This window comes from Pristis pectinata, chromosome 9 (genome assembly GCF_009764475.1).
Source record: "Pristis pectinata isolate sPriPec2 chromosome 9, sPriPec2.1.pri, whole genome shotgun sequence".
Lineage (NCBI taxonomy): Eukaryota > Metazoa > Chordata > Chondrichthyes > Rhinopristiformes > Pristidae > Pristis > Pristis pectinata.
This window is the reverse complement of record NC_067413.1, coordinates 50,368,114-50,382,107: the sequence shown is the minus strand read 5'-3', so window position 1 is coordinate 50,382,107 and position 13,994 is coordinate 50,368,114. Positions and strand designations below refer to the sequence as shown.

At 39.2% G+C, this 13,994-nt stretch overlaps 1 protein-coding gene across 1 annotated transcript; it reads right to left on the bottom strand.

Annotated features, from left to right (window-relative positions):
- Positions 1–11,340: 11,340 nt before the first annotated feature.
- LOC127574513 (brain and acute leukemia cytoplasmic protein-like) lies at positions 11,341–11,487 on the bottom strand (the record flags this gene model as incomplete). The annotated part of the gene is made up of 1 exon (XM_052023547.1): positions 11,341–11,487. A coding segment is annotated over exon 1 (147 nt), but the record flags the coding sequence as incomplete, so codon positions are not given.
- Positions 11,488–13,994: the final 2,507 nt, after the last annotated feature.

The following is a 13,994-nucleotide window of genomic DNA, read 5'->3' as shown; positions in this document are numbered from 1 at the left end:
GATTGTTTTATGAAGAACGATTGAGTACGTTAGTCATAAGAGATGATCATAGCGAAACATATAAAATTCAATTGAGGATGCTGAGTGATTAAGTATAATCAAGGTTGAGATAGATTTTTGGATTACAAGATAACCAAGGGCTATGGGGAACAGGCACAAAAGTGTTGGAACCAGGATAAGATCAAACATGATCTTATTGAATGGGAGAATTTCAAGGGGCTGTATGACCTACTCTTGCATCTACTATTCATGTTCTTATATTCCAACTACAAACCTGAGGCTGAATCCCAATCCATTTGAGATAGACGATATTCTTTGCAGATAGCTTTAACTGTTTCTTAAACTAGCAATGGTACTGTAGATATCAACTGTGCTTTTTAAAAGTAAATCTGTTTGTTGGTGCAATTAAGGTCCTGGAATGAGGCAACTCAAGAGTTGGCTCCTGCAACTACACTGCTAATCCCAGCTCTGTTATCCTGGTGTCAAGACTTGCACATCCATTTTGAACTTGGTCTGGAAGGCTGCCACAAAGTTAAGGAAATTGGATTCACTTGGGTAAACACTGAGTGCCAACTTCACTGGCCTTCATCCTGGAAATGGAATTAAAACAGTTCCTGTATGAAAGATGTTGAAATGAAGCATGGCCCATATCAACCAGCATTGTGTCTCTCTTGAAATGAAAGCAGCACAAAATAGCACTTTTAAATCAATTTGGACATGGCTGCAGTGTGCTTTGGCGTGCATAATGGAGGGAAGGAACAATGGTTTCCGAGTCTGCCAAGGTGTTGAGTGGACACCAAATGTTTCAACATTTGGAAGGGAAGGAAAGTGGTGATACAAGTTTTTGCAGATCTCCAGCAGCTACTTATAGAATAACAAACCTCTAGCTCTTCAAGTTCAAACCAACAATTCTGGGACTAGTTATGATGATGCAAAAATATGCAAAGATATTCATTATTTTTCTGCCCTACAAATTACTGGGTGGCTGCTGGCACTCTGTGCATTGTTTTGCTCTGCTCCAAATGCCTGTGAGAAATTTGCAATTTTTTTTATTGTTGTTTGGATATTGGAAGTAGTTATGTGCTGTGTGTGGTGTGCAAGGGGACCTCTGTGGTGTGTACTTGTTGCATCTTTCCCACAGAGCTGGTGTGTGGACAAGCATCAGGAAGGCAGTTTATATATAAGAAAAAAATTATCCAATGCCACCAAACTATTAACATTTCAAACTTTATCATTCATAGAAGAAATTCACCACTTAAACATAATCAGTTTATGACAATATGGGTTCAGAATCCCTGGAGGCATTTGCAAGGAGTAATTGAAGTGGCAAATGCTCACTTTTTATATTGCACCAAATTTGTCTCTCACACCATCTGCATGCTATTAAGTATATCTTGAAATGAATTCTGAAATGCTGTACACTGCACCCAATCTTTCAGAATTGTTGACTTTCATTCTTGAATACCCCCCTTCAGAGCAATGAAATGAACAATCATACTTCATAAAAACTGTAAGACTTAGAGGATCTAATGAGCTTGCTAAGCAGATATTCCAGTGAGACATTGATTAGCGGAATTAACTGTCAGTGCAGTACCACTTGCTCATTCAAAATGTTAAATATTCCAGTAAGTGCTTGTTATTGCAGTTAATGTGTCAAGAAGCAGACAGCAGAACAAATGAAGGATACAGAAAGTGAAAAGCTGCAGTTCTTTTCATGGACTGTGTAATCCTTAATGTTGTTGCAAGCATAGGTGATTAGATTGAGATAGAACCATAAGCAAAACAACATTCACTGAAGGCAATAATTCTCAACAAAACAGCAGTGTTTGATCCAAAATGTATGATGATCATGTCGTGTGGCGCACTCAGTTCTTAAAGGTGCTCTTACACTTAAATACACTGCATTTCTTCCCCTTTAAAAATGAAATAAACCCATACAAACCACCAAATATTTATACATACCATATTATGTATTAGAATAAATATTTACATATATATGTACAGTTATGAATTAAAACAATTAGAAATTCAGTTGTGCTATAGTTCTTTTCAACTGTAAAGGTGCATCTGTGAATCCTGAAGTGGCCACTCCAGCAGCCCTCATTTCTGGCAGATAACCTCCTCCTGAAAGCTGTGTGTCATTTGTTTGGTTCCAGCTCACCTCTGCTTCCTGACCCACATTGTGCCAGCAATGGCTGCATTAGAGAACGCATCTAGTAACTCAAATCCATGCTCCTCCGCAACCTTGTGTTCTCAATCACGATTTTCTTGAATTTCATGTGCATGTATTAATTAGTAGAATTTCTGTTGCCCTTTTTCACCATGTAGTTCCTGACTCCCAGTACTTCTATAATTTTCCCACAGCTCCATTTTAATGATCGTCCATTGACTGGTGACTGGAAAATCCTCACATTACTACCGACCATGTAATTTGAACTACCCCTTCTGAGCCCTTTTCCTCTCTCTCCCCTTCTGAATTAAGTAACAACAAATTCATCCTTGTCTGAATAATCTGTGGTGGATTGAATGGTGGTCATGGACGTGGGAAAAAACAATATCTTGTCTAGCAACAGTCACCTGACAGCTTCCTTATCTGGGCAGGCCAATTTTGTTCATCTGCTCCACTGGACATTGGATGGTATGGGAACGTTAAACTATACCTGAATCCATTGGAGTGGAGGAATTGGACAAATTGTGCTGACTTGAATTGCCAAACACTGTAAAAAACTAGTTTTCAGGAAGCAATTGGGTTCACAAAATCTAACTTCAGCATCTACGATCAGCTCTATAGAGATGCATGATCCAAACCACAACACTTCCACAAGCTTAAATTGGCAATCAATTTGTGGGACAAAAACTGTTGCTTCCAACTTTAAAAAAAATCCATGTGCTGTCTCTGGCCCAGACAATCAGGACCAGAGCTGTGGGCAAATGCAGCCTGAAATCCTGACACACCAAACAAGATTTCACCAAATACTCAATATCTTGATCACACCAAAACATACAGCATTTGAACACTGCAATCACACCAACAATTCCCAAACATTTAGTATAGCCATCTTTCGGTATTAGCTTCGGGACACCATGATGTGACGCCACTTCAGGAAACCTGGATTCACTAACAGTTCACATTGCCTTCTCCAGAAGGTTCTGATCTCCTCACTCTTTCTCATTTCCAATTCACTCCACCCTGACCAGGTATATTTGAATGACTGCTTTACACAGGAAGTGATGGGTGTGTGGAACGCACTGCCAGCAGAGGTTGTATGGGCAGATACATTAGGGACATTTAAGAGACTCTTAGATAGACACATGAATGATAGAGAAATGGAAGGATATGTGGGAGGGAAGGGTTAGATAGATCTTAGAACAGGACAAAATGTCAGCGCAACATTGTGGACTGAAGGGCCTGTACTGTGCTGTAATGTTCTATATTCTAAAGTAACACCTTCATGAGTGGACCTAGCAAGCTTATCTTCTAGTTACAATACAGGAGGTGATTTAGTCCATTATGCCTGGGCTAGCTCCAAGGAGAATTCTCCCACTTGTCCCATTGCCCTCTCCTTATGTCCTTCCCTGTATTCCTACAACTAGTTCTAATGCCCATCAACTCACCTTTGACTTAGTTTGCCATTGACTTACAGTAGCTATCCAATCTACTTAGCGAGTCTTTGGGTTGTGGGAGGAATCTGATGCACACAGAGGAAATCACTGCAGTCACAGAGAGAACTTGCAAAGTTCCACATAGGCAATACTTGAGGTCAGGATTAAACCCTGTGAGGCTGCAGTACTGACTGATATGTCACGGCACCACTGTCTAAGTAGCACAGGGAAATCATCATCAACAACTTGCAGTGGTGGAATTCTCTGTTCCAGATTAGTCATTGCCTCTTCATAAAACAGACAGGACAGTGCACCTGCTATAGCATTCTGCTTTGATGTACAGTACTCAGTGGAGTATCACAGGAATGACTAACTTTGGTCCAAGAGTTACCACAATGCTTTATGATCCATGACCAGAGTGAAACTTCTGAAGTCAAATAAACCCCCAAAATAATAGATAGAATTTTTATTTGATCTCTGCACTGTATTTCCACTGGAAATGAGGGTGTGGAAAACAGACGCAATTGGTAGCTTATGGATTGACTCCATTATGTGGGTAATGGACACATCCACCATTGCTGGAGGCATCAGATGATAGTCAGAATGGTTTCTTCAAGTCATAATGGATAAAATAAAGATTCATGACAACAATTTACTGCACATAACATACGTGACCTCTGTTATTCTTCACTCGAGAGCCTGGATTCAATAATTTGTAAGGAGGACGCGATGTGATGCACAAGCTCAGAAGAAACTTGTAGTAGTGTTGAATCACCTCTATATACAAGTCAGCTCTCTTGTATTCAACTCTCCTCCACCTGTAGTTTAAGGGCATGCAAAACAGGTTTTGGCTAATGATTAATGGGTTTGGCTCCTCAAAGAATGTGAATATGAGCTTTATATCCAAGAATATCATTGAAGTGATTTTTGTATGTGCCTCAGCAGTCCTTTCCCATCAGTATTGGTCATTTGTGCAACTGAACATGATCACTGGCCACTTTTAATCCATGCCTTTGTCCTGGACTGTGCATAACATTTTCCCCAAGAACCTGTAAGACCTCCCCAGAGTACACCTGCGGAATGGTACTGCAGCCTACCAATGAAGTTGTGCTGAATAACCCCTCATATCTTTCATGACCCAATAAAGGGCGATTCACAGAGGTGGCAATTGCTATCTTCAGTGGGGAACCATTTAATGTAACCTAGACCTTGTAACCACTAAAGTGTTGGCCCACATTGAGAACAGCAAACACATAATCCTTGGGTTTATGTGCAGACTGCACATCTGTGACTGTTTTCCATCAGAACTGTACATCCCTTTCCTGCATTTTGGGGCCTTCAGACCCAAAGGTTACCTGCCAAGGTCACTTCCTGGAATGACATAACTCAATGCTGTGGGCAAAGTGGATGCCACAATTATCATCCTTTTTAGTGAGCCTGAAATGTGCTCCAGAATCGCGTCAAAGTTAAACTGTCTTAATGATAATTTCCGGTCATTCTTAATGGTCATCCTCTGTGCTCCCTTCAACTTTAGGTGTGCTATATTAAATAGTTTTGGCTAATTTCCCTCATCCTGCAGTGAGCCTAGTTGCCATTGGCATGAGGCAAACTTACAGCTCTTGAAATTTTTCGAAGGCACTGGATCAAAATGGCCCTTCAACATTTTACTATGTCCTCATGTGGATCCTGGTCAATAGTTCATGATATCAGTAGATTCACACTCAACCCCAACACTGGCAAATACTTTCTTTTCTTGTCTATTGCTACATTTCTCTGTTCTGTGTCCTTTCTGGAGCTAGGATGATATTGTTTACCCCCAGGGATAAGACCCCACCCACCCGGGACATTCTCTTTTCTCTCCTCTTCCATTGGGTAGAAGATACAAGAGCCTGAGGGCACGTACCACCAGACTTAAGGACAGCTTCTACCCCACTGTGATAAGACTATTGAATGGTTCCCTTATACAATGAGATGGATTATGTCCTCACGATCTATCTTGTTGTGACCTTGCACCTAATTGCACTGCACTTTCTCTGTAGCTGTGACACTTTACTCTTTACTGTTATTGTTTTTACCTGTACTACTTCAATGCACTCTGTACTAACTCAATGTAACTGCACTGTGTAATGAACTGACCTGTACGATCGGCTTGTAAGGCAAGCTTTTCACTGTACCTCGGTACAAGTGACAATAATAAACCAATACCAATACCAATATTTCTACTCATTCTATATACAGGACAATTAGCTTCACAACATATTCAACATATCCACTGCCTGCTGTCTTCACTATACACAGGGAACCCTATTCATTATTTTCTTCAGACTAGATCACACTCCTCCTGCTACTTTCTCAACTAGCAATATCCCAACCTCTACACCAATATGAGCTTCTTAATGTAGGTGCAAGCTTAAGTGATTCAACAGAATTAAAACTATAAAGAGATCCTTTATTGAAGGCATTAATTCTCAACTAAGCAACAGTGTCTGTTAAATCAATGCATCAGAATTATACCCTATGGTACATTCATTTCTTAGAAATACCCAATCACCTTATACACTGCAATTCTGAAATTAAAGTGCTAACCTGAGATTAATAAAGCACATGAAAGAACCTGTAGCTTTAATCTTATTTGGACCAAAAAGCCTCTTATTATTTTCCTAGACTTTTATAACATTTCTGAACAAAAAGGTCCTCTCTATTGGGAAGAGGAAATTGTGCCACATTTTTCATTCTGCACAAGTAAGAATTATGTTGTATTATGTTTCCATTAATGAGTCATAAACCTGGGTATCACTCAATGGCATCAAGAGATTAAAACTTTAGACTATGACTGTCTTATGCCTGCTATTTTGGCAGAGGCTAATTCATTCAAAATAAACAGGTTAAACCGACTTCATATTGAACAGAATTGTTATGGGATAAGAAATTGGCCTTCAATGCCATCCTCAAATGTTATATTGAAAAGCTTCTTTATGACACTCAGGAAATAAATATTATTTCACACTATTGTTTTAACTAAATAAAGGCATTGTTATGCATGTAAAATACTTGATCAAACAAGGACCTTATAATAATTGCTCAATCACATATTTTCCTTCAGTTTTATACTCAAAGCCATCTTGGATGGTTGGATTTCTCAGACTAGTTAAAAATATTAACAGTAGAGCCCAGGAATGACACCCAGAAAGTACAGTGGATGAATATATGATGGTGTTATATATGTTTCTGTTCAAGAATTTGACTTAAATTCTTACAAGTCATTTAACTAAAGCCAGTGGAATATGTGGGATTTTGACCTGAAACATCAACAATTCCTTTCCTTCCTCAGATGCTGGTCAACCCGTTGAGTTCCTCCAGCAGATTGTTTGATGCATCTGTCTTATATACATTTAGATATATTTTATAATTACTAAAAGATTTGGATGTTGCTCATTTTCAAGTTAAAATGGTTAAATGACAAAACAAACTTAGCCAATAGTAGTGATACTCTGAGAATGAATTAAATGCCGAAACATATTTTTCATTGTTCTAAGTGAGCTTTAGTATTTACTTACAATCTATTAATTTGAATAACCTCATGCTTCATTCATCACCAGGCTTGTAATTCTTTTGACTGGTAATTGAAATCATTGTATTGATGTCAATGCTGGAATTATTGATTAAGATGTGGATGAAACACATCTATAATCATGCTATGAAGGATTGCCTGGCTTATCCCAGATTTCTTCTTACTTTTTTTTCCTGAATGAGTCAGGATAACAATACAAAAAAGAAACAGCTTTCACAATTTCAGATGACAGCAGTTGTGACCTGACTGCCTCTGTTATAAATAAGAGTACGTTTGACAGAAAGTCACATTAAATCCATAGAAGTTTGGAGCACAGAATCTGATCAATTAGCCCACTGAATCTTTGGGTGAACAGTCCACCGTGTCATTCTTTGCCAACGGCTCTGCTGGAAACGTTTATACAATTCTCTTTTTAAAGTAGTGAATTTTAACCTTGATGGCAATACAGAATGGGTGATAGCGAATCAGCTGCCTGCTTTAAATGCACCCAGTTCTTTCCACTGATGTTAATCCAATAGAAACGTACAAGCCCACTTCTGATTCATTATCACCTATTTTGTACTGCCACAAACACATAATGGTTTCTGCTTCAATTTATAGAATATTCCAATAACTCTGCAAATAAAATAATTTTCCTAAACATCTTCTCTTCTCCTAAATGGCAATTATAATTTCTCTAACTAGAATAAATTATCTTTTCTAACTTCGTTGAATGGAAAAGGTGAAATGGCATGAATTTGCTGCTGTAGATGCCTAGGATATCTCACCTTTATCCTGGTACTATAGGAAGATAATCATGGCTCAAGGCTTCCAGTAGTTATATCCTCAGAGATAGCAGTGGTTTTGTTGATAAGGAATTGGTGGTGGTGAGCTAGGGAGTTTTACTCATACAAGAGGAGATGAATTTCTAGTTAGCAAATAACACCGACTAAGGCATCAGGAGTTCAGAGTAAGGTACGAAAGCATCATATGAGTAAAGAAGTGGCACAAAGGGAAAACCAAATGGGCAATTAAGATGTTTCCATGGCTTTTTGTCAAGGATCAAGGTTTGGAATATTGAATTATAGTCTTACATTCATTGACTATAGTGAAGAAGAAATTGTTTTTTTTCATATTCATTTTTTGACTGCATGTGGACATTGATGGTAAGACCAGCATTTAATACCAATCCCCAATAAGCGCATGATAAGCAAACTCAACTGCTGCAGAAGATCCTCACTCAGTGGTACTGTTTGAGAGTTCCAAGATTTACAGCCAATTCTAACAAAGGAATGGTAATAAACTTCCATGTTAGGTAATGTGGGAATTGGATGGGAACTTGCACATGGTGATGTTCCCATTTGCCTGCATTTTGGTCATTCCAGGAAGCTGAGGACATAGATTTTGAAGTTACTCTGGAAGAAACCTTGACAATAATCAGCAACAGAAGGAAACTAAAATGGGAATATTAGTGAAATGGGGATTTTTTTTCCTTTTTATCTTTACTCATTCAAAGAATGTGGACTTCATTGGGAAAGAGACTCTTTAATGCTCATCTCTAATTTCCCTTGATGAGATATTGGGAAATTTTCTTTCTAAACGTATGCAGTTGTTTTGGTGAAGAGTTTCTCATATTGCTGTTAGTTAGGAATTCAGATCTCACCACACTCTCTGGAATCAAAACCAATTCAATGTAGATGATGAAAAATTTTGAAGCCCTTTACATAGTGACTCATCTATCTGAAACAATGTACATACTATTTCATTTATCATCTTTTATATAAAGGAACGGTTTTTAAAATAAGCTGTATACTTTTTTTATTATTCATACATATATTTTCTTTGTGCATATGCAGTATCAGCACCAAGAAGCTATAGCCAGGTGTTGTTTGAACTTTTATTTATTTTTCTATGTCCAATGGAAAATTAGAGAATATGATAAACAAAACTGGTTACCAATTCACTTTCGCCCAAAACCGCTTTCATTTCAGCATGTTCCAAAGGATGATTGCTTTGTTGAGCATCAAGAGAGATCCTGAGGCTTTGGTTGTTTACCATTTTAATTCTCCATCTCACATCCACACTGACTTTGTTGACGTTGGCCTTCGACACTATCCCTGCAAAGTTCAAAGCCAGCTTGGGGAACCATTCCTTTTAATTAGGCAGTTTAAGACCTTACAGAATTTTAAATCATGTCCCTTGGACAGGAGGTGCTCCACTTTTGCCATTGCACCTTTACGAGCTCCATCTTTTGTTTCTCTGCTTGTCCCATTTCTTCTTGTTTGATTTGCACCATTTATTCACTCCTCTATTCCAATCTATTGTGTACCTTGCCTCTGAGTACTTCTAGTTTTTTTCCCCTCTTTCTATTCGTAGTTTGACCCAACTTTGTCTAATCTGGTGAAAATACATGTCTTAATGTTAACCACAGAACATCCTTATATTTGTGTATGTAAGGTCACTTTTCGTGAAAAGTTTCCTTTGATACATGGAACCCTGAACAATAACACTAGACTCCTTTTGCATATAATTAGAACTTCTCATTATGTCCATTATTTTCTGTTCAAACATACTTGTTGACTATATGATATGGTGTAAAATATTAATCGAATCAAATTGGCCAGAACGGAAATTGGTTTTGATCATAGCACAATACGGGCAGGGAAACTACCAGCCATTTCATACTCTATCTCATCTACTTTACAAACGGATGAATGCAGTGTGCCGAAAGTATAAAAGGCTGGCATGTTTGAAAATACTGGGGTTAAATCTGGTATCTCGCTGTCCTGATATAAAACAATATATGCCGATCAACCACCAATTATTACATCTGCCCGATTGATATGCGCCAGTGAATCACTTTAATGAGATCTAAAATCACTAATATTAATTTGAAAAGGATAAATCTGAGATACAAGTAGTTAAAAATCTAACTAATGGTTGTGTAAAAGTACATGTCATTAGTAATATTTACAAAGAACGCCATTCTGAATATCTGATCCACCGCAAAAAAAACTTAAAAACATAAAAACAAGCGCAGCATGTTACCTGGAACTTGCGCTGTCATTCAGAGCGTATTACATTTGCATAATATTAGCCGTTAATGTCTATGTGAAAAACTAAAACACTATTTAAAGGCTAGCGAACCGATTTATCTCCATGACAAAAATGACCTGTCAGTCTCTATGTTGTTGCCCGCTATCCCTTGCTCACTTCAAAGTATGGTGTAGAAACAAAGTAGAGGAACTGAGTTACCTAGACCACGTTGGAATAGACTTGGTAGGAGCTGCACGTTAGCGGCAGCTGCTGTGACAGTGTGACTGGACCACGGTTATGTCTGGAGCATTCCAGCGGGAAAAGAACTGTTTTTGTGCATAGCTCTAATAAACAGCACCGCCCACGCAGGGCACTTCAAACTTTTTCTCTGGTCAGGTTCGGACTCTTGGGGATTATACAAGTGAAAGGCAGGTGGAAAATTAGTCTGGAAGTGTTGCTATAGAGACCAGGGACTTCAGAAAAACTGGGCTTCTTTCATCCTTGTTGCAAGATTGTCTCCCCGCGGTGACTTGGACCGTAACGCCATTCAGAATGTATGGCCAAAAGCACCGCGAACAAGAACTGTGCTGGTTTAGTATTAATCCAGCACCAACCAGCCACCTAATGGAAATACAATTCTCGAATAACGTGATAAATTGGAAACTAAAAATCGGATTTCGCGTTACATTTAGTTTTAAGAAAGGAGGCGGCCGTGAACATAAACAGGGATGCACTTCTGACCCCAAACCGAACTCGAATAACTGCGCTGACAACTCCAAAGCCAACCCTAAGCAAATACTAAATGTTGAACCCAATCCCGACCAAAGCAAACCCACCCCCAGTCGTAAAACTAAAAGTAACCGTAAAGTCAGTCCAAACCCAGCCCTGGCCCCAAAGCAAAGTACTAAACGCGACACCAAAATCTAATGCATAGCCAACCCCAAACGTTGTACTGATACCCCTCTGTTGTGATCAAGCACCTGTATTCGAGCTGTCCTCGAAATACTGGCGGCGCCAATGTTTAAAATAATTTTCACATATCTGCAACACAAATATAATGTAATCAGACCTGCTTCTCGCCAACCCCAGCCCATAACGCAGTACTGCTTACTGGAGTACACATGCATGGAACCCTTGTCCAATGCATTGGGTTCGTTCGCGTTGTTGCACACGTTGGACACGACTGGCAAAGGCGCATCCGTGTCGGTGTTGGTAAGCCACGTTGACTCAGTCTCTCTGGTCCAGCTTTCGTAGTACCTGGGCTCGATAGTATCAGCCCGACTTCCACCACAACCCATCCTTTTATTTTTTTTTCTCCCCCCCCTCTCAAATCTCGCCGGTCCGTCCAATGTGCAGATCACCAGCAAAGCAGCTGTATCTTCTTGTCCTCTGGACTGAAGTGGCTGGATTACGGGACGGCTAATTCATCCGCTGAAAATCCAAAGGAGATCATCATCCCTCTATCGGGGCCTTAATTTGAGCCCACCGGTTATTGTTTTGCAGGAGTCGCTGGGGGAAGCAGCTGGAGGCTCCAGACACGCTGCTTGTCAGTTTCAGCAGTCTGACGTCAGGGATTGCGTGCTCATCAGGCGAAGCACAAAGGGTCATACTAAATCTCTGGCTATTTGCGATCAAGCACCTGCATTCTTACAGGAATTGACAATTAAAACAAGCTGACGATTTCCGTGATTAGATTCCTTAATGGAACTAGCAACAAAATTATATTCATAAGTGCTGAGCGGACAGAGGTGTTAGTAGGAGGGGAGATGTTAGAATTTAATTTTTTTTCCCTAACTCATTTCCTGTATAATAACCGAAAAGACCAGAGTGTATACTTGCTGAGGACAATAGTTATACTTCTACATTTAAATACAAATATAATGTTTTTTTATTAAAGAAAGTTATCTTGCTATTAGAAGTTAGGAAACACAGCGTCACATTTATGTGGAAACCTATCAGTCGTCGACTCATTTTGGGTGCGTAAATAACACAAGACTTTAATTTAGAAAATAAAACGTTGTTCGTGGTGAAGTATTGTTAAAATGAGTAATGCGATCACTGAATAATGAACGTTTTTCTTTAATTTTTAATTTTTTGATATTGTGCACAGTCTAAAACTCTTGGGTTCAAAAGAATGAATTCAGTGACTGCACATGCATTCAATCCAAACTGCGTTGTCAAAACCAGATGGAATCTAACCCCATTTTATTTACAGTTGTGCCTCTAATGATAAGAAATGTCTTAGAATTAATAAGCATCAGGAGGCCAGGTGCAATTATAATAAGAATAGGTATCTCAAATTTGATATTGCTTACTGACCTGTTTTACAAAATTATGCTAAGAGTAACCATAATTTCTTTTGACTATGCACACAACTGTACTGTATTTCACACTGTCCCTGAGTCTACAACTTCTACTCACATCTATCCAGAAAAGTCACGGATCCTTCCTCTGATAAACCAACAATACTGGTTTGCTTAGTGAACAGTAATAGTTAAGTTGAATGTTTCCAGAAGAATATAAGAGGCAGAAGCAGGGTTATGCTATTCAAACCCCTGTGCTCTGGAATTCAATAAGGTCATGACTGTTCTTATTCCTCAAAACCATTTTCCTGCACAAACCCCATATCCCTTGACACTCTTAATATATGAAAATATGTCAACCACTATCTTGAATATATTCAATAACAGAGGTTCCACAGGCCTTTTTAATATGCAATTCCAAAAAAAAATCACATCTCTCTGATGAGAGAAATTTCTTCTCATCTCTGTCCTGGATGGCTGACACCTTAATCTGAAACTGTAACCCCTGGTTCTGAATGACACAGGCAGGGAAGCAATTTTGCATCTATCCTATCAAACCCCTGAAGAATTCAAGGTTCAATGAGATCATATCTCATTCTGATAAACTCAAGCCATTACGGGCCCAATCTATTTCACCTCTTTTCATGGAACAAGCTTGGCATCCCAGAAATCAATCTGGTGAATGTTAGCTGCACTCCCTGTACGTCAAGCATATTCATCCCTAGGTAGAGAAACCTGTACATAACATTCCAATTGCAGTCTCACTAGGTTGCTACATAATTAGAGCAAGATGTTTTCACTCTTGTATTCAAATCCTCTTGCAGGAAAGGTCAACATACTGCTTGCTTTCCTATTTGCTTGCACATCAGCATGTTAACTTTCAGTGATTCTTGTACAAAGACGTCCAGATTTCTTTGAAGACCAACACCTTTCAATCTCTCAACATTTAAAAAAAATTCCACATTTTACCAAAATTGACATCCTTCTATTTTTCCACTCTATATTCCATTCATCATCTCCTTGCCTACTTAGCTAGCATGTCTGTATCCCCTGAAGCCTCTCTGCATCCTTCTCACAGGCCATACTGCTATTTAGCTTTGTATCATCAGCAAACTTCACAGTCAAGCTGCAGCATGCAGGCAATGTTTGTGTTTGTGTCTGCTCAGAGGTCAAGTTCCAAGCCATTGTCGACACGTTCACTGAAGTGTACTGGAGGATGGACTGAAGAGGATGGATACACTCAACACCTTCAAGGTAAAAGTCCTCCACCAACCTGTCCCTGCTTCATCACACTGCATCCAACAATCCATGGTGAGACCCTGTACAAACATGGACCACTTCCCATATCTCAGAAGCCACCTCTTGGTGAAGGCAGACATTCATCATCAACTTCTGTACACTAGCACACCTTTTGTCAATTGAGGAAAGGAGAATTTGAAGATCAAGACATCAGACCTGGCAGAAAACTCAAGCTCTATCAGGCACTTCAAAGCTTTGGACAG